This window comes from Mrakia frigida (genome assembly GCF_051309035.1).
Source record: "Mrakia frigida strain ATCC 22029 unplaced genomic scaffold BDY24scaffold_52, whole genome shotgun sequence".
NCBI lineage: Eukaryota > Fungi > Basidiomycota > Tremellomycetes > Cystofilobasidiales > Mrakiaceae > Mrakia > Mrakia frigida.
Window position 1 is genome coordinate 36500 of NW_027481229.1, and position 18047 is coordinate 54546.

Below are 18047 nucleotides of genomic sequence, written 5' to 3' on the forward strand. Positions count from 1 at the left end.
TGCTCCCGCCAAGGGCCGAGTTGCTGTCTCGCACGCTTCCATCTTTGACGGACTCAAGATCGAAGGAGAAGACTCTTCATCCGAGGAAGAGCAAGAGGAGGAGGAGGAGGAGGAGGAAGTCGTGGAGGTCAAGAAGGAGGAAGTCAAACACGAGTCTTCCTTGCTCGACAAGATTGTTTCTACAGTCGAAGAGGTTACAGAGTGAGTACTACCATCCTTTTGTATACGTCAGTAGGCTCTGAGAGGGTGGTTTCGAGTTGAGAAGGAGCATGGAAGAGGAGAGACGAACGAGAGCTGGCGAGATGAACGTCCTTCCGTTCATCCTCCCTCACATGTCAAGCTCTCCTTCTCTCTCTTTCCGATATGATCTTCTCTCACGACACGAGCGAAGATGGCCATGCCCTCAAGTTACTCTCCCTCGAAAGAAAACTTTCATTCTTTGCGTTTTTCAAGCTCTGACTGACCTCTGAACTTCCGCTCTTCTCTCTTCCTCTTTCGCTCTCTCTCCAAGCTCCATCCCCTCGCTTCCTGCCGTCGTTCCTCAACTCACCGCTCGAGCTCAGAAGAAACTCGACCGTCAAAACCTTCACGCTGCTCAAGCCGCAGCTGCCTTGAAGGAAACCACCTCCTCCGCTCCTTCGTCGATTCTGCTTCCTCCCCATCACGCCGACCCTCCTGTCCCTGCTCTCTCCGCCTCGACGCCTGAGGTCGAAGCTCTCGTCGAGATGGGAGTCGAGAACGACGGATCAGGACCTTCTACCGGACCCAACGAACCTCTCGCCAGCTCTCCTTCCACCAGAGTCGACGTCGTTCCAGCTTCTCTCCCTTCAGCTCTCAAAACCTCAAAGAACCCCTCGGCTCCCCTCCCTGGTTCAGCGTCGTCCAGCTCCAAAGTCAACGGATCCGGAGGTCTCCCTCACCCTTTCCACCCTTCCAACCTCCCAGAATCCCTTCCTACCCTCACTCCTCCTTCGCCACTCCCTCAGAAGCGACACTCGCCCGAGGACTTCACCCCGAGCGAGGTCAAGGAGAAGAAGGCCGTCAGGTTCGAGAGCTCCGTCGTCGGAGGAGAGTCGGAGGAAGAGAAGGAAGCTAGGGAGAAGAAGACCAAGAAGAGGAGAGATGCCACCGAGAGGACGGTTAGCACACTTGCTATGTTGGGAGGGTTCTTCAGTGAGTCTGAGTCTCGAATCGTTTGGACCATGTCGAGGCGGAAGGAACCTCGCCGCCGGATTCAGGAGAGAGATAGAGCTGACATCTGCGACTGCTTTTTATTGTGCTACCATGATGGAACAGTCCTTCTCTTCATGGGACACCCTTACATGATCGTTCTCGTCGAGATCTGTCAGACTCTCGTCTACAAGGAGGTCACTGCTCTCTTCGGATTCTCAGCTCGTGCGTTTCGACCTCCGTCTTTGTTCTTCCTTTCCTTTGCCTAGCCTACTCCTGTCTGATCACTCCTTCTCAACTTCTTCCTCTCGCATGTAGGTGGCTCAAAGGATACTAAAGACGGGTCCAAGGGAGATCGATGGTCCAAGACTTTGAACTGGTGAGCTCGACCTCTCCTCCTTCCTTCCTTCCCTCTCCTCCCTCCCCTCGCAAACACCTTCCTTCCGACTCGAACTGACTCGAGTTCATTTTATCCTTGACCCCTCTTTTCCTCTCCAGGTACTTCTTCGCCGTTACCAACTACTTCCTCTACGGAGAGTCGATCATCTACTACTTCAAGCACGTCGTCTTCGTCGATGCCTACTTCGCCATCTTCGCCAAAAACCATAGGTTCATCAGCTTCATGCTCTACGTCATCGGTTAGTACTTAATTCCCGTCCGTCAGCGAGTCTTATCTTCCCTTCGAACTCGTCGCTGACCGCTCCCTCCTTTTCTCCTTTGGTCCGCGTCGCAGGTTTCGTCGGATTCGTCTCCAACCTCCAGAAGCAGTACCTTCCTCAACAGTTTGCCCTCTTCTGCTGGGTCCACATGAGCTTGCTCGTCATCGTCGTTTCGAGTCACTTCATCGTCAACAACATCCTCGAGGTTCGTTTCGTTTCTCTCCTCGTCTTCCTCTTCGACTGAGCCCTGTCCGACGAGACCTGAGACTGACGACTCCTCCTTGATCTCTCCAGGGAATGATCTGGTTCTTCTTCCCTGCTTGCCTCGTGGTATGCAACGACGTTTGGGCGTACATCTGTGGTTCGTTTTTCTCTCTCCTCCATCGAAACGCGTCGTCGAGTTCGACACCCGAACTCACCACCTCCTTCGTCTCTTCTCTCGAACTTTACAGGAATGACCTTCGGAAAGACTCCTCTCTTCAAGCTCAGTCCCAAGAAGACCGTCGAGGGATTCGTTGGAGGACTCTTCTGCACTTTGATCTTCGGAGTTCTCGTTCGTCCATTCCGTTTTCCTCCCGTCCGATCCTCGACTCAATCCTGACCCTTTCCTCGTTCTTCCTGAAACACTCAGTGGGGTACCTTCTGCATGCGATACGACTACATGATCTGCCCCGTTCGAGACCTCGGAACCTCTGCCTGGTCGGGAGCTACTTGCGATCCCAACCCTGTCTTCATCTGGAGGAGCGTCTCGTTCCCTCCTTTCCTCGTCGACTGGGTTAGCTCGACTGTGAGTAGTTATTCGTCTTCGAGCCCTACTTTCTCAAACCTCCCGCTCATCTGTCTTCTATCATCTGCGCTTCTTCAGTTCGGATTTGTCCTTCCTTCGCTCTCGTACGCACCCTTCCAGATCCACGCCGTCGTGATGGCCGCCTTCGCCTCGCTCTTCGCTCCCTTCGGAGGATTCTTCGCCTCGGGATTCAAGAGGGCGTTCAACATCAAGGACTTCGGACACTCGATCCCTGGACATGGAGGAATGACAGACAGGATGGACTGCCAGTGAGTCGATCCTCTCTGCTTGTCCTTCTTCTTCAACTCAACGACTGATCCTTGCCTTCTTCCCTCGATCTCAGGTTCCTCATGGGACTCTTCTCCTACGTTTACTACTCGTCCCTCATCCGAGTCAGTTCAATCTCTCCCTCATCATCATCCAGAAAGGAAGTTCGAACTCAAGCTGACCTTTTCCCCTTCCTTCCTTTCGCTCGTCCGCTCTTCGTTCCTCAGGTCAACAGCGTCACTCCTGCTTCGGTCCTCCAGACCATCGCTTCGATGACTTCCGAGCAGCAAGTCGAGATCCTCAGCAAGCTCTCTCTCTACGTGAACGGAAAGGGCATCACTTGGTAGGGAGGGAAACGGTGTCGAGGGATGGAAGCAAGGAAGAGCAGTTCAGCGGTTCAGGTTCTTGGGGTGAGTTCGTCTTCCCTCTTTCTCCCTTCCCGCATCTAGCAGAAGCCGACGAACGTTTTATTTCCGTCTTGTAGTGTCTCAGGTGAACAGGGTATTAGAATGAGCCTTCGTCCACACCCTCGAGAAGAAGAGGTTCGAGAGAGTGCGTTCAGCTTCCGAAAGTCAGACGCGTCACTCCGCCTTTTCGATCTCGGCTTTCCCCTCTCTTCTCCTTCAAGAACCCCAGGGACTGGACGCCTCGAGCAAATCTTCAGTCCTTCGTGAGTCGCCATATCGTCAACTCGACCAAACTCGTTTTCCTTCCCTCTGTGACGCGTCCAGGACACTTCGGTCGCTCTAAAACGCGGCCCCCTCCTTTTCATCTCCCCTTCACCTCCTGTTCTCTTTCAAGAACGTTTCTGAATTGCTTCTTTGCGAACGTCACCGGCTTGCGTCGAATGACGGAATCGCAGATGAGGAAGGGAACTGGCCATCATCAAAACTCGCCGTCTCCCTCTTCCCTCCTCCTTCCCTCCCAACCACATCCTTCCCTCCCTTTCTACTCTTCAACCCAAGCTCAATCCCAACTCAACCTTCAACTCTCACTTCAATCATGTCCGACTACAACAGGGATACCTCCGAGTTAGTCTCGCACCTCTTCGAAAGGACAGGGAGGAATAGAATGACGAGAGACGACGCTGACCTTAGATCCTTCCTTCCCTCCCATCTCTTCTCGTCTCTCAGGTCTTACAACTCCAACTCCAACTCCAACTCTGATTCCTACGGGTCATCTGGTCGACAGCAGGACTCCAACGAGTTCGGTGGATCTGATTCCAACAACAACAGCAGCTCTTTCGGAGGAGAGGCAGGACGAGGAGGTCGAGGAGGAGAGGGAAGCTTCGGAGGGGATCGAGAGGATCGTGATAACTCTTCTTCGTGAGGCTTGTCTCTCCTCCATCAGTATCGAAATATAGCCCTCGAGCTAACTTTTCGCTCGTTCTTCTTGTTTACCCCAGCGGAGGAGCCTTCGGAGGCAACTCCAGCGAGTCTCGACCTTCTGGAAACCGAGGAGACCTCGATTCGTCCGACAACACTTCTTCTGGCTTTGGAGGACGAGACAACGATACCAGCGGAGTGAGTGGAGCTGGAGGACGAGGAGGGGACGACTTCCAGTCTGGGTGAGCTCGAACTTCTTCTTCTCCCGTCGTGCGACGCGTCCCTCTCGAACCCATCGCTCATCTATTGCTCCTTCCCTCTTTGCTCCTCCCACTCCTGCAGAAACTCCACTGGGTCAGGCTACAACACCAACTCGTCCAACTTCGGTACCTCGGACTCCATCTCTGGTTCGGGAGATATCAAGCCCGACACCTCTTCTTCGTACGGAGCCGCAAGGGTCAACGACGAGTCCACCTCCTCTTACGGAGCCAACAACGACAGGAACGAGTCTTCCTCCTACGGAAACGACCCTTCTGACGGCCAGCCGAAGAAGCGTGAGTCTTCCTCCCGTCCCTCCTTCCATCGCATTCGCGTCGTCCGTCGACCAAGAAGCTGACTTCCTCTTTCTCCCCTCCCCACTATCTACGCCACAGACGGCATCGTCGAGAAAGTCAAGGACAAGCTCCATGTCGGATCCTCTTCCAGGGACGACGATAGCGAGAACTCCAACTCCAACTCGTCCTACGGAAACAACGACTCGTCGTCCGGAGACTACTCTTCCTCCAGTGCCACCAACACCGGTGGACGAGACTCCAACTCTGATTACTAAATCGTATCTAGGTCGACAGAGCTCTGCTTTCCTTTCCTAGCTAGCCTCCCGGTCTGTTCTCTAACGATGAAGGAAAACGTCTCTCGTCCCGATTTTCCCTTTCCTCTCGACGAAAGAGCAGATGAGAAGATCCACGTTGACGCGGCTGGGAAGTGTATGCTTCACCGATGGGACGTGTACACAAGCGTCTGTCTGACTCATCGTTCTGTTCAATGTTGCGAGGAGAGGGAGAGAGAGGCGGACGGCGTCGCGTCGACGTCGAAGTGAGAGAAGAGCGAAGCGAAGAATATTCGTGACATGCATAAAAGGAGACCAGCTAGAAAACAGATACGACCCAACGTCCACCGCCACCCGTTCGACACACTCAAAGAAGAAGAAGAAGAGAAAGGAGAAGGAAGAAGGGGAAATCGCGCTCTGCATTGATTTCCCTTTCGTCCCTCCCCTCCCCTCCCCTCTTTCCCACTCCTTCCATCCCCTTTCCCACCCAAAGCACCACGACGCCTTATCTCCTCCCCTTTGCACCCCCACCAAACCCTCCAAAGCCCATCATCCCCATCATGCCTTCGTCCGCTGGTCCGCCGTTCCTCTCGACTTCCTCCTCGGCCATCTTCTTCCTCTTGTCCTCCTTGTCCCTCCTCTTCTTGTCCTTCTCAGCGAGACGACGGTTCTCCTCTGTCTTCTGGACCTCGGCCAGACGGGTTTCAAAGTCGAAGCGTTTGGATTCCGAGAGGGAGTGCGTTTGGGAGCGGAGGAGGGCGATTCGGGTTCGGACTTGGTCGAGGGAGGACCGCGCGACAGAGGTCGTTTGGCCTAGGCGGCGGAGATCTGAGAAGGGGAGTAGAAGGGTCAGTTACGAGGGAAGGGACAAAAAGAAGGGAAAGGGAGGACGGAGAGGGCGAAACGACGCACGAGTCCTTCCGTTCAGATGATCGAGGTAAGCGATAGAGTCCTTGGAAACTCGTTTACAGATGTCGCACTGCATTCGAAACCCTCATAATCAAGGTCAGTAACATGTCTCGAAATCGATCCAAGTCGAGCTCGATGGAAAAAGGAAAGGAAAAGGAAAGGAAGGAAAGCGTTCGAGCTCACATAAAACCCAGGCTGGCCTGCTCCTCTCCCTCCTGGATTGTTGACGATCATGGTCTTGCCGAGGTTGTTCTCGAGTTCCAAAGGAGCTGTACGTTGTTCTAGGAGTTTGGTAGCTTTGGGAAGTTCTTCCTTGAACCGAGCGGGCTTCTTGCCTGAGAGAGAGGAAGGAGAAGGAGAAGGAGAGGTCAGCTTCGTTCGTACGTTGGTTCCTTCTCCCATCGAAGCTCGTATAGAAAAGAGAGGTCAACTTACCCTTCATCATAGCTGCTTCGTTCTCTTTAGCTCTATCTGAAGCTTCCTTGTCCTTCTCCTTTGCTCGTTCAGCGAAAACGGCGAGATCCCACTTCCCGTCTCGACCAGAGTTCTGACCAGAAACAAACGATTAGCTTTTGAGTGAGAAGAGAAGAAGAAGGAAACGAGGTACCAACATCTTGAGCTCCGTAGGCTCCTACTTTATCGGCCATGGCTTGCTGGAGATTGGGATTGAGTTTGGGATTGTAAGAGGAGGATGGCGAAATGAGAGTTGGGAGGGAGGCAGGAGATTCGAGCTTCGATTCAGAGGGACGACTCGAGCTCTTTTGAATCCCTCTCTGCCATCTTCGACAATCATATTTTTCTGCCTTTCTGAACTCATCCAAACCGTCCTGATCAGCGCATCAGGCGAGAAGATTTTCACTCCTTCCGCTTCCCCTCGTTCGACGGCAAGCTCACCGTTTCTCCTTCTCCTCCTTCCTCCTCAAGCTCAACTCCCTCTCCTCCCTTCCTCCTGACCATGTCCACTCCTTCGAGAGCCTACAAGGTGAGCTCATCTCTTCAGTTCTTCGAGTCTCTATAAAACTAACTCTCTATATATATTCACAGGATGCCATTCACCTCCTCAACTCTCTTCAATCGAACGCTCAAACGATTGAAGCCATCCGGAAATCAGGAGGGAAGCTCAACGAAGTAGCTCTCAGGGAGATGAGAGAGTATCTAGCGAGAGTAGGATACTACGTGAGTCGGCGTTTTTCTCTTATCTTATCTGAACCTCTGCTACGCCTGGATTTTGTTTCCGAAGCTCCAAGGAGTTTGTAGAGGGAGCATATCCGAAGCTCACCTCTTTCTCCCTTCCTTTCCTTTGAAGCCGTCGGACCTCAACGCTTTGAACGTTATTCACGTCACTGGAACCAAAGGGAAAGGATCAACCTCAGCCTTTTGCGATTCTCTTCTTCGTTCGCTCCATCGAAACCATCCTCCTCCTCCTCCGCCAACATCGTCCTCCGCATCGTCGTCCTCCTCCTCTCCGTTCAAAATCGGTGAGCTTCGTCTTTCTTCCTCCTCCCTCCTCTGTTTCCCGTAACTGAACTTGTTGGGAATGCAGGTCTGTACACCTCTCCTCATCTCGTCGCCGTCAGAGAACGCATCAGGATCAACGGAGTGCCGCTCTCGGAGGAGAGGTTCGCAAAGTACTTCTTCGAGGTGTGGGATCGACTGGAGAAGAACACCACCGTCAGTTCAGCCCACTTCCTGAGCTCACAAGTTTCGGAAGCTGAAACCTTGTCCTTCGCGTGTTCGACCAGGTCTCCAACCCTTCCACACCTCTCAAACCCGTCTACTTTCGTTATCTCACCCTGCTCGCTTTCCACGCGTTCAAGTCGGAGAAGGTGCGTTTCTTTCCGTCTTCAGCTCTTCCGGCATTGGCGAGAAGACGTTCTCAACCTACAGGACTGACTTGGCTTATCTTTCGTCCCCAGGTGGATACAACCATCCTCGAAGTCGGAGTCGGAGGAGCGTTCGATTCAACCAACATCGTCCCTCGACCTCTCGCGACGGGGATCACCTCGCTGGGTTTGGATCACGTTGCTCTGCTGGGAGATACGATCGGTGAGGTAGCTTGGAACAAGGCGGGGATCTTCAAGGTCAGTTGAAACTCTTCTCTTTGCGGCCGCGTCGAGTCGTGGGCGCCTCGTTCGTTCTGACCGATTCCGTCGAACAGGCTGGCGTTCCAGCTCTCACTGTTGAGCAGAAGGACGAAGCCATGATCGTTCTCAAACAGAGAGCTGAAGAAGCCAAGGTTCGTTTCTACCTTTCTTCTGTCTCCCTCTCCTCGATGCGTCTTGCTCACCTTTCCTCTCTCTCTCTCTCTCTCTCTCTCTCTCTCTTTACCCCCTCTCCCCACCCTTCCGTCCACCAGGCCTCCTCCTTCTCCATAGTCCCCATCCACCCAGAGCTCAAAACGTTCAAACTCGGTCTCTCCGGAAGCCACCAACTCTCGAACGCTTCCCTCTCGCTCGCCTTGATCGCCTCCCTCCTCGCCTCCCCTTACGTTCCGCGAGCGCTCTCCCACATCCCTCCTCCCCCACCCTCACCCGCTCCAGGTGCACTGCACGCTCCGCTGGAGAAGAGCTTGAGGGAGGGGTTGGAGCGAGCGAGGTGGCCGGGGAGATGTCAGTTGATTAAGGATCCGAAACGAGGTGGGGGGAGGGAGGCAGAGGTCGTCAAGTGGTGGTTGGATGGAGCGCATACGGTAGAAAGTTTGGAAGGATGTGGGAGTTGGTTCTGGAGTGAGGTGGATGGCAAGGGCGATGGGGTCGCGAAGAGGAAGTTGGTTGGGGAGGAGGTGGAGGGTGCGGAGAGGTGAGTCCGATTCGACGACCGAACTCGTTCGAGCCTTTCTCGAGCTCTCTCTTTTTCTCGAACTGACTCCCCTCTCCTCCCTTTCCGTACGTCGGGCTCGTTTCATCAGAATCCTCATCTTCAACTGCACCAACGGTCGTTCCGCATCCTCCCTCCTCACTTCCCTCCTCTCCCAAGCTCCCTCGTCTTCGTCCGACGCGTCCCCGACGCTCAACAGAGGGTTCTTCTTCGATAAGGTCATCTTCTGCACCAACACGACCTACGCTTCCGGAGATTCCAAAGGAGGTGAGTCTCGAGATCTTCTTTGACTTCCCCGAATCCTCTTTCTCGACGGACGCGTCCGAAACCTGACTCCTTCCTTTGCCCTCTCCTTCTTCCTACCTCTTCCCTTGTTCGTTCCCAATCTTTCACAGATCTCCAATCCCGAATCGAAGACACAACCCTCACCACCCAGAACGACATCGCCCAAGCCTTCTCGGACCTCAATCCTGCCTTCCCGCTCGACAAGATCCACGTCGTGGCTTCCATCGAGGAGGCGATCGCTTTGGTCGATGAGGATTCCGATGCTGGGTCTTCTTCGGAGGAGGCGGAGGGGATGAGAGCGAGTGCGGAGGGGAAGGGGAAGGACGTGTTGGTGACGGGGAGTTTGCATCTGGTTGGAGGAGTGATGGAGGTCGCTGGGTTGGTGGATGTTGGGTTGAGGGTTGATTAGTATTGGAAGAGGAGGAAGAGGGTGATCTGATGAGTTTGGGATGGTATGGCTCGGAGGTGGATCGAGAGGGAGAGGAGGACGACGACGACGACGACGACGACGACGCGGGGAGATGGTGATGAGGAGGAGAGAAGAAGCAGAGGTCGAGCTTGGTATCCTCTTGGATAGGATCTTTCAGATGAGTGGTGGTTGATGCCAGGATATAAGAGTCTCTCGAGAGGGCTCGAGGAGATCAACTCGGAGGCGACGCGTCGTGAGCTCTTTCCTTCGCGACGGACTGGCCTTCACGACCGAGGAAATCGAACCTCTGCGTGCTTTCTGATTTCTCTCTGCTCGATACTGTACGTGGAGTGGGAGTGAGCGTTCCTCCAATCTCACCGTCAAACCTTCCGTTGTTGTTTTGAGCGAAGAGGAGGAAAGAGGAGACCACGCGGTTCTCTTGAGCGGGTTGAATGAAGCCTTATCGCTCGCTCCTCTCTTCTCGCCACCCAACCACCACCCACCTCGTCCCCAACCCTCCCTTTCACACTCCCTCTCACAGCACTATGGGATCCTCTCAATCCAAAGTCGAACCTTCCGATACTCTCGCCGTCTGGACGGAGAAGACAGCAGCTCTCTCCGTTGCCTCCTCGTCCTCCTCCCCTCCTTCTTACTCTGGACCTCCTCCTACGGCCGAGCTCCTTCCCTCCAAGGTCAACTCGTGGCAAGAGAACTTCGATAAGGGTCAGTCATATCTATAGAAGAGTCGGAGAAGGGAGTCGTGGGCTGGGGAAGTATAGGAGAGATGTTTGGTTTGAAAGGAAGGAGGAAGCTGACCTCGCTCGTTTCCTCCTTCCTTCGGTCAGATCCTAAGAATCTCCTCGCTCAAACCATCCTCTCCCACACCGATATTCCAACAGCTCTTCTCTCTAGATCAGTTCAGATCAAGGATACTCACGTCTACAACACTACTCTCGCTCATGATTCGACTGTAAGCAAGGTGTTTCGGTTCGCTCTGCGCCCGCACACGACCCACGCTGACCGCTCGTTCCTCGTTCCTCCTCTTCCTCCCGTTCCTCCAGATCGTCACCAACCAAGCTTCGTCGGGAAGATGTTGGCTCTTTGCTACGACCAACGTCTGTCGGTTGAACGTCACCAAGAGTCTCAAGCTCAAGGACGATTTCGAGCTCTCGCAGTCCTACGTTCGTTCGTTTCTCTCCGCGTCGTCTCCCTTCCTAGTGGACCTTCCTGACCATTCTCTTTCGCTCTTCTCGAACAGCTCTTCTTCTACGACAAGTGCGAGAAAGCCAACTACTTCTTGGAGTCGTCGATAGAGCTCGCCGACGAACCCCGTACGTCCTTTCTTCCCTCCCTCCCTCTCGCCTGTCGTCGGTCTCCTCTCCGGACCTCAACCCTTCTCCGAGACTGACTTTAGATCTTCCTCCTCGTACCGTGGTTCTTCAGTTGACTCAAGGATCGTCTCTTTCCTTTCTCAAGCTCCCATCAACGACGGAGGACAGCAAGACAGTTCGCTCTTCTTTTCCCAGCTCTTCTCCTCCACCTCGACGCGTTGCTGCTCGACCCGTGCTGACTCGCTTTACCCTCTCCGCTCTGGTCTATTCAGTGGCTGCTGGATTGATTGAGAAGTACGGATTCATCCCCAAGTCTCTCTACCCCGAGAGTTACAGCTCGTCGAACTCCAGCAGACTCAACACTCTCTTGACGTGAGTCTCTTCGGTTCATCTCTGACCTCTCGCTCTACCTCGGGCCTCTTCCCACTTACTAACCGTGTATTCCTTCACGTCGTGATCTAGCTCCTACCTCCGACAATCCGCTCTCGGTCTTCGTAAACTCATCGCGTCGGGAGCTTCGAAGGAGGACGTTCGAAGGCAGAAGGAGGCCAACATGGAGCATGTCTACAAGGTCAGTCGCTCAGCTATATATTCTCAGACCCCTTTCGACGTTCCTGGGACGAGGTTGAAGGGTTTTGGGGCCTCAGATCGCTGATCTGCTTCCCCTTCGACGCGTCGTCTTTTCAGGTCCTTGCCATCAGTCTCGGCAGCCCACCCAAGCCAGACGTCAAGTTCCTCTTCGAGTACTACGACAAGGACGGGAAGTTTGGGAAGCTCGAGATGACTCCTCTCGAGTTTTCAAAGGTTCGTTCATCGTCTCGAGCCTCCCTTCCTTTCGGACGGTCCTCGACTCGAGCTGACCTCTCTTCTTCTCCCTTCGGCTTTACCCAGAAGTACGCCGGTCCCTACCCTTACGTCGAGTCGTTCTCCCTCATCCACGATCCTCGAAACGCCTATAACCAGACCTACGGTGTCGACAGGCTCGGAAATATTTGGAACGGGAGAAAAGTGAGCGCGCATTTCTCATTTTTTTTTGAACTTCAATCACCGCTCTGTTTTCCCTTTCTGACCCTCCTTCAATCTTGTGCAGGTCCTCTACGTCAACGCCGAGATCAATCGACTGAAGGATGCAGTCGTCAAGTCCATGCTGAATGGGCAATCCTGCTTCTTTGGGTGCGACGTCGGTGCCTTCTCCTCTCGAGGAGGAGAGATGGATCTCGACATCTACGATTACAAGACGGCTCTCGATCTCGACTTCACTCTCACGAAGGCTGAGAGACTTCAGGTACGTTTCGAGCCGTTTGTGGGAGGGAACGGCGCATTCTTCCTCGTCGTGCTTCGAATCTTGAATTGACTTCTCTCCCTCTTCTCCTCCTTGCGTCTTCCCATAAGCTTGGGGATAGTGCCATGACGCACGCGATGGTAATCACCGCTGTTCACCTCGACGAGAAGACTGGGAAGCCGATTCGATACAGAGTTGAGAACTCTTGGAGCGACGCGGCTGGACAGAAGGGGTTCATGGTGATGACTGACGCTTGGTTTGAGCAGTACGTTTCCTTCTTTTCTTTAACACTCCCTTCATCTCTCCATCTTACTCTCGTTTCTATCTCCTCCTTTCTGCGTCTCAGCTACGACGCGTCGCCCGAGCTGACCTCCCCCCTTCTCGCTTCCGGTTTGCTCGTCCTTCACAGATTCGTCTACCAAGTCGTTATCCACAAGAACCTCGCCGACGCAGACCTCCTTGAGGTCCTTAAGAAGAAGCCCGTCATCCTCGACGCGTGGGATCCTCTGGGAGCTCTCGCTTGAGCCATGCAGCACGACCCACCGTTTCCCCTCCCTTTTTTGCATTTTAGGATAGATAGTTTTACGAAAGAGGCCGCCGGTCCTGGATCTTGTATACTTATGACGTCTGACGGTTGAAACGAGGGAAGAGAGCGAAGCAATCCGAGACGCGGCATGTGAAGATCAGGAAAGTCAAGAATGGGAAGGGCGAAGAGAAACGAGAGCTTGCGAACGGAAAGAGACACAAAATCATGTAGAGTGAAGGCGTAAGAGGCATGGCTCGTGTGTCTAGCTCGGCTCTTCGTCGTTTGCGCTATGGTAGTGATCTGGGAAAGAGCGAAGGGAGAGGGGAGAAGGTCAGCGGTGAATCGTCTTCGAGAAAGACGAGGTCGGATCGAACGACGTACCTTCTCTCGTATCATCCATCCCAACCTCAACTTCCGACATATCACACACTCGAAATCTTGAAGACTTGAATAAAAGCACAACAGAAACCGTCAGCCTCCGTCTTCGACGCTCGAAGGACTCGGAGTCGAACCCTGATCGACTCACCTGATCTGTCATCTACTCCAAACCCTCCACCACTCCCAACTTCCCCGACCTCATCAACTTCAGAGCAGCCTTCTTCTGAGCATCCTCCTTCGTCCAACCCGATCCCTTCTCTGAATGAACTCCAACGACAACCCTCTCCTTGAAGACCGTCTGTCCGCTCGCCTTGTCGAGACGCGTCGGTCGAGTTTCGTACGAGGGAGCTTCGAGTCCGAGACGAGCAGCGAGACGTCCGAGGTGTTTCCTTGGTTTGGTGAGGATGGAGGAGGAGGTAGAAGTGGCTTCGAGGCTGATGGTGTTGAATCGAGGGAGGGAGGGCTCGTCGTCGACGTCCATCGACGTTGGGGAGGGATCGTTGCTCGTCGTTGTCTTGTTCTTCTTCTTCGGCGTCTTCTCCTTCGATGATTTAAGTTCGGATGGAGTGATGAGTCTCGTCTGGTTTGGAGTGTTGGATGCTGATTGAGGAGGAGGAAGGCGGGGAGAGGAGGGGGAAGAAGAGTCGCCGACAAGCTTCCTCTTCTTCGCTCTGGGATCGGAAGAGGTCGAGTGAGTTGAAGTTGAAGACCTGCGTAGGAAGCAGTCAGAGAAGAGAGGGTAGAAAGAACGGGGGTAGTTTTGAAAAGGACTTACGCTCACTCTTTTCCGTTCGACCTGACCTCCATCCAGGGCCGCCCACGGTTCGGTTTTTCGCGGTCAAAACCGTCAAAAACCGTAAACCGCGGTCCGGTTTCGGTTTCGGTTTTGAGAATCTGCCAGCTCGCGGTCTCGGTCCGGTTTCGGTTTGAGAGCTGAAAAAACCGTGGAAACCGAAAAAAACCGTGAGACCGAGAGCGTTCTCGAGCTCGCCGAGGGGTGCTTTCGAATCGCCTGTGTCAGACGAGCACCATGGAAGCGCTGAATAAGACGCAGCTGGCCTAGTTGTAGTTCTTCAAGCTCCTTTTTTTTGCCACCTTAGAGGGCTGAGTCGAGGTTGGCTGTTCGACTCCCCCCTCCCTCATCTCTCCTTTCGCTCTCTTTTGGTCGTTCAGGGGCTCAAGCCTCAGATCTGTAGCAGCGGATCTCAAATTTTTATCACGTCGTTATCTAGCTCTATAGAGCTGCCTCAAACAATCAGATCTCGAAAATCTTCACCAGCGTTCCGCAGCGCAGCCAGACGGTCAAAACCGCGGTCAAAACCGCCCAAACCGACGGTTTACGGTTCGGTTCTCGGTTTGGGGTCCGAGAATTTGACGGTCACGGTTCGGTTTCGGTTTGGGAGAGGGCCCAACGGTTTTTGACCTGACCGAACCGTGGGCGGCCCTGCCTCCATCTGGTCCGAGAACCTTCCAGATTCGATGATGACTCGAGCCGCAGCACTCTGGGCGAGTAACAGGGTCACTCCTTCTCTGTAGGAAGTGGTACTCAAGTCGTCGTCGAGGATGATCTTCACCTTCCAGGCTCCCTTCAGAGGGTCGCAAAGGTGAGAGGGATGCGTCGAGCTTTGCAGAGTTCGAGGAGTCGAAGTTTGGGACCAGGTACGTGCTGAGACGACGGTGATGCGACGATGGCGGTGCTGTGATTACAAGAAGAGACTTCATCAGGTCCATTCGACTCGAGAAAAGCGGCGCAATTGCGCTCGTCAAGGGTGAGAGGCAAACTCACCTTGGCTTCACGACGCTTTCCAGAGGGAGAACTCCGGATTGAAGAAGGGATGCACAAGCAGCGTCCTTGGCGATCTCGAGAGTGGATCCTCGACCAACGGCTGTCGCGTCTCCTACGATGAGCTTGACGAATCGAACGTCTCCATCCATTCCGACGAAAATCCAAACGATGTCGAGGCGATGTTCAGCGGCGAGAGATTCGAGTTGCAGTCGACTGTGAAATCTCGGTAGTCGCTCTGAGGAGCAACAAGAAAAGGCATCAGCTCTCTGAGACTCGAGTAGAGGGAGAAAAGAGGAATGCAAAAAAGACGACGCGACGATCTTGGGAGCGGAAGGGATGAGCTCACGGGTTTGAGGAGGGCGAACCAGCTGTACACAAGTCTCCAAGGTAGATCTGAAAGCGGGATAGAGCATGTCCGATGCCTCTTCTAGACCGAGTTCCGATGTAAGTGCTTTTGCAAGCGCGTAGAAGACCTCTCGAACGGTCCTCTTTCCGACGACGAAGGACGGATTTCGCACCTCGACAAGATGGCGGACTCCGAGAGTGTGGTTGATGGAATCTAGAGCTTTGAAGCTGAGAGTTCTACTAACGAGTTCCTGCGAAAGAGAAAAGCGAGGGAAACTCAGGGCCTGTCGACAGGTAAACAAGAAGAAGCTTTAGAATCACCTTCTTGTTTCCTTTGGAAAGGTGTTGAAACCTCGTTCGAACGGCATCGAGTAGAACCTCCCGAAGAGCCAGACCTTCGTCTTCAACGAGAGATAGGTAGTTGTCGGAAGGATTGGAAGAAGGGTGGTTGAAGATCGTCGTAACGAGGGACGAACTTGCCGAGAACGATCCTGGAACAAAGGTCCCATTGCTCGACGATGCTGGTAGCAGATGATTCCGACATGAGATCCAATCGAAGGTTCTGCGATCAGGGGAAGATAGGTTTTGATCAGATTGAGTCACAATGGGGGAAAAGAAGCTGAGACGGAAGGAAGGCCGACTTACATCGACGAAACTCTGCGACGCGTCCGGTTTCAACTCTCGAAGAATCGACATCCCCACCTCGAGATAGACCTCGGTCCTCCTCTCTTTCTCCTCGAAGAAGCTCTCGTAGTTGCTGAGCTCGTCGACTGATGGATGCGTGAGGATGATTTGGACGGTCAAGGGAGAAAGACGACCGAGCATCTCGTGGAGGTAACGAGGAGGAGGAGAGGGAAAAGGGGGGTCGGCTCCGAAGCCTGTAGAGAGGAGGTTGAAGTTCAGTCGGCTAAAGATCTTCTGAAAGAAGAAAGTTTGGAAAGTACTAACCTTGTTCGTGGTAAGGCTCCTTCTTGGGAACGAGAGGTAATCGATCTTGTGCGTCGAGACTTGGATGAGGAAGCGAGAGTCGACGTCCTTGTTCTCTTTCAGGTCGAGCAGCGAACAGCGATTTGACGAAGGCTAAAAAGTAAAGAGCATTCTAGTCAGAAAGGTTGAAGCTTCCGAGGTGAGGCAAGGGAGCGAGGAGTGAAGGGAGGATGGCGAGCTCACCGTCTCCGTTCATCTCCATATCCACCTTCAGATCTCTAGGTTTCGATCCTAATGCCTTCTTGATCCAGGCTGAAACATAGCGACCTCCACGCTCCAGCTGAATGGCTCCAACGACCCTGATGAAGCAAATCTCGTCTCTTCCGGGACGAGTCCCTCCCAGCTCCAGAGCTTTCCTTGAGATTCCCCAGCCTTCGACGAGAATCGTGAGAGAAGCGAGCGAGACGGCTTCCGCAGCCACGTACTGCAGGTCCAGCAAATAATGGACGAAGAAGATCAACGATCGAGCTCGTAGAGGAAGGTGGAGGGAAGGGAGGAAGGTCGAAGCTCACCTCCAGGGCAGCCTCTGGAAGAGCTGGGAACTCGTCGAAAACGATTTCTCGAATCACTCTCTCGAGAGCTTCGTAGCCTAACTTGTATAGCTCGGCGGAGGAGGTGCGTCCATCCAAGTTTGTAGAGTGATTGAAGGCTGTAAGGACGAGAGGGAGAGGAAGCGAGGAGAGCGTGTGGAGGAGGAAGCCTGAGTCGAGGAAGGTCGTCGAGGGAGGAGGAGGAGGGAGCTGAGAAGCGATAGGAGAGTGACCTCGCTGTAGCTTGGACGAGCTGAGAGGTCCTGAAGCCATGTTGTAGTCCAAGAAGGGTCGTGATGGTTCAAGGGAAGGACGCAAAAAGTTCAACAGGGGCGAGCGAGCCGAAGCCGACCCCTCCCTTCCTTTTCTTCTTCTTCGTTGTTTCGCTGTTTGATTAGAAGGAATTCAAAGATGTAGTAGACTGCAAACAGATTTTCGACATTCTGTCATCTCCCGCTGTAGAAGAATCAGCCGACTTCGCGGTCTCCAACGTCTTTCCTCCCTCTTCACTAGTTTCGTCTTTCATTCTCAAGCCCAAGGGTGACTCTACTCGACAGCTACATACCAGTTCCTCTGAATTTTGTGAACTGGAAGAAAGAAAAGCGATAAGTGTGACGGGGAGGGGGAGAACGACGCGTCACGACTCAACGCTCCCTCCAGCAAGATGGTTCACTTCAACGATACCGGCGAAGCTGAGCACCCACAAGGAATGAAACTCCGAGGAATCAAATAGCAGACAAGTTACATCAAGATCGGGAAAGCGAAGAAAAAAGCAACAAAGCAACGAGGGGTTGAACTCGCATCCTCTCTCTTGAGAAGCTCCTGAACTTCTCATCTGGCAAGAACGAGCTTGTTCAGCACCATCAACGCAGGCTCCTACCCAACTCTCCCTTCACGTCCCTTCCCGAGTGAAGTAGATCCGAACGAGCCGTGATACACCTTGAACACTCCCTCCCCCTCGACGACCTCAGGCTTCTTCCCAACCTCTCAGACCTCTCGAGGATGGAGGAGAATCGTCGTATTCTATGGACGAGACGTGGGATACGCCCACGATATCAGCTTTTTCTTGAGACATATTCAGGTGTATGCGAGCTTGAAGGAAGGAACAGCTCGAAAGTTCAGGTCCTTGAGCTCCATGCTTCCGTTTGCTTCCTTCCTCCCACCCTCCACCAGCTCCTTTCCCTCACTTCTCCAATCCACCTCTCCAGCCTCCCATATCTCTCTGTCGGCTCAGAACTTTACGGCCCTCGACCTCAAACCCAAATCAAGAAGACGCTCCCTCTCCTTCCTTCCCTTCCTTCTCCCACCCAGCTCAGGTTTCCTCGAACCTCCTCCTCGTCTCGTCGCATCCACCATGGAACCTCGAACTGCCATGTCAAGATCGGAGCTCGTTCAAGCCATCTCAGGTATGTATGTCAGTCCTCTCGA

At 53.6% G+C, this 18047-nt stretch overlaps 8 protein-coding genes across 8 annotated transcripts; 4 read left to right on the forward strand and 4 right to left on the reverse strand.

The window, feature by feature from the left end:
- Positions 1-1154: 1154 nt before the first annotated feature.
- CDS1 (phosphatidate cytidylyltransferase) lies at positions 1155-3230 on the forward strand (the record flags this gene model as incomplete). The annotated part of the gene is made up of 11 exons (XM_076642790.1): positions 1155-1173; positions 1297-1395; positions 1489-1549; positions 1669-1808; positions 1904-2034; positions 2124-2190; positions 2282-2382; positions 2461-2616; positions 2737-2885; positions 2960-3008; positions 3111-3230. 11 exons carry the CDS (start codon positions 1155-1157, stop codon positions 3228-3230), a joined length of 1092 nt encoding a protein of 363 aa, XP_076492259.1.
- A 49-nt stretch (positions 3231-3279) lies between these two features.
- On the reverse strand, positions 3280-3770 carry BDY24DRAFT_241290 (uncharacterized protein). Its single transcript, XM_076636720.1, has one exon. The coding sequence runs from the start codon at positions 3653-3655 to the stop codon at positions 3329-3331; it is 327 nt and encodes a 108-aa protein (XP_076492260.1). The 5' UTR covers positions 3656-3770; the 3' UTR covers positions 3280-3328.
- Positions 3771-3864: 94 nt separating this feature from the next.
- On the forward strand, positions 3865-5129 carry BDY24DRAFT_404421 (uncharacterized protein). The gene is made up of 5 exons (XM_076642499.1): positions 3865-3914; positions 4017-4208; positions 4289-4450; positions 4551-4762; positions 4862-5129. Exons 1-5 carry the CDS (start codon positions 3886-3888, stop codon positions 5035-5037), a joined length of 771 nt encoding a protein of 256 aa, XP_076492261.1. The 5' UTR covers positions 3865-3885; the 3' UTR covers positions 5038-5129.
- A 330-nt stretch (positions 5130-5459) lies between these two features.
- Positions 5460-6660, reverse strand: SNU23 (U4/U6-U5 snRNP complex subunit SNU23). Its single transcript, XM_076644900.1, has 5 exons — positions 6555-6660; positions 6379-6490; positions 6127-6278; positions 5947-6013; positions 5460-5862 (listed from the first exon to the last, which is right to left on the reverse strand). Exons 1-5 carry the CDS (start codon positions 6588-6590, stop codon positions 5540-5542), a joined length of 690 nt encoding a protein of 229 aa, XP_076492262.1. The 5' UTR covers positions 6591-6660; the 3' UTR covers positions 5460-5539.
- Positions 6661-6723: 63 nt separating this feature from the next.
- MET7 (tetrahydrofolate synthase) lies at positions 6724-9566 on the forward strand. Its single transcript, XM_076642500.1, has 11 exons — positions 6724-6786; positions 6868-6925; positions 6988-7119; positions 7250-7421; positions 7487-7614; positions 7686-7769; positions 7860-8024; positions 8102-8179; positions 8300-8742; positions 8852-9027; positions 9156-9566. Exons 2-11 carry the CDS (start codon positions 6899-6901, stop codon positions 9452-9454), a joined length of 1704 nt encoding a protein of 567 aa, XP_076492263.1. The 5' UTR covers positions 6724-6786; positions 6868-6898; the 3' UTR covers positions 9455-9566.
- Positions 9567-9804: 238 nt separating this feature from the next.
- Positions 9805-12707, forward strand: LAP3 (bleomycin hydrolase). Its single transcript, XM_076642501.1, has 12 exons — positions 9805-10177; positions 10300-10424; positions 10516-10635; positions 10713-10785; positions 10898-10960; positions 11058-11157; positions 11248-11356; positions 11473-11589; positions 11677-11793; positions 11876-12070; positions 12178-12332; positions 12477-12707. Exons 1-12 carry the CDS (start codon positions 9907-9909, stop codon positions 12589-12591), a joined length of 1560 nt encoding a protein of 519 aa, XP_076492264.1. The 5' UTR covers positions 9805-9906; the 3' UTR covers positions 12592-12707.
- A 148-nt stretch (positions 12708-12855) lies between these two features.
- BDY24DRAFT_419194 (double-stranded RNA binding motif domain-containing protein) lies at positions 12856-13778 on the reverse strand (the record flags this gene model as incomplete). Its single annotated transcript, XM_076643945.1, has 4 exons — positions 12856-12893; positions 12975-13038; positions 13150-13681; positions 13753-13778. 4 exons carry the CDS (start codon positions 13776-13778, stop codon positions 12856-12858), a joined length of 660 nt encoding a protein of 219 aa, XP_076492265.1.
- Positions 13779-15302: 1524 nt separating this feature from the next.
- BDY24DRAFT_241391 (uncharacterized protein) lies at positions 15303-16551 on the reverse strand. Its single transcript, XM_076636721.1, has 5 exons — positions 16273-16551; positions 16051-16182; positions 15748-15980; positions 15424-15664; positions 15303-15353 (listed from the first exon to the last, which is right to left on the reverse strand). The coding sequence occupies exons 1-4, from the start codon at positions 16289-16291 to the stop codon at positions 15506-15508; spliced, it is 543 nt and encodes a 180-aa protein (XP_076492266.1). The 5' UTR covers positions 16292-16551; the 3' UTR covers positions 15303-15353; positions 15424-15505.
- Positions 16552-18047: the final 1496 nt, after the last annotated feature.

Coding starts and splice junctions, on each gene's coding strand:
- BDY24DRAFT_404421 (XM_076642499.1), top strand. CDS start 3,886: ATGTCCGACTACAACAGGGATACCTCCGA. Junction 3,915..4,016: donor TACAACAGGGATACCTCCGA/GTTAGTCTCGCA, acceptor CTCGTCTCTCAG/GTCTTACAACTCCAACTCCA. Junction 4,763..4,861: donor TGACGGCCAGCCGAAGAAGC/GTGAGTCTTCCT, acceptor TCTACGCCACAG/ACGGCATCGTCGAGAAAGTC.
- SNU23 (XM_076644900.1), bottom strand. CDS start 6,590: ATGGCCGATAAAGTAGGAGCCTACGGAGCTCAAGAT. Junction 6,279..6,378: donor CGAAGCAGCTATGATGAAGG/GTAAGTTGACCT, acceptor CCTCTCTCTCAG/GCAAGAAGCCCGCTCGGTTC. Junction 5,863..5,946: donor TCATCTGAACGGAAGGACTC/GTGCGTCGTTTC, acceptor TCCCCTTCTCAG/ATCTCCGCCGCCTAGGCCAA.
- BDY24DRAFT_241290 (XM_076636720.1), bottom strand. CDS start 3,655: ATGAAAAGGAGGGGGCCGCGTTTTAGAGCGACCGAAGTGTCCTGGACG.
- LAP3 (XM_076642501.1), top strand. CDS start 9,907: ATGAAGCCTTATCGCTCGCTCCTCTCTTCTCGCCACCCAACCACCACC. Junction 11,794..11,875: donor ATATTTGGAACGGGAGAAAA/GTGAGCGCGCAT, acceptor AATCTTGTGCAG/GTCCTCTACGTCAACGCCGA. Junction 12,071..12,177: donor CGAAGGCTGAGAGACTTCAG/GTACGTTTCGAG, acceptor TCTTCCCATAAG/CTTGGGGATAGTGCCATGAC.
- BDY24DRAFT_241391 (XM_076636721.1), bottom strand. Junction 15,981..16,050: donor GGAGCCTTACCACGAACAAG/GTTAGTACTTTC, acceptor TCCTCTCTACAG/GCTTCGGAGCCGACCCCCCT. Junction 15,665..15,747: donor CGTCGCAGAGTTTCGTCGAT/GTAAGTCGGCCT, acceptor CCCTGATCGCAG/AACCTTCGATTGGATCTCAT.
- MET7 (XM_076642500.1), top strand. CDS start 6,899: ATGTCCACTCCTTCGAGAGCCTACAAG. Junction 7,422..7,486: donor CTCCTCTCCGTTCAAAATCG/GTGAGCTTCGTC, acceptor TTGGGAATGCAG/GTCTGTACACCTCTCCTCAT. Junction 9,028..9,155: donor TTCCGGAGATTCCAAAGGAG/GTGAGTCTCGAG, acceptor AATCTTTCACAG/ATCTCCAATCCCGAATCGAA.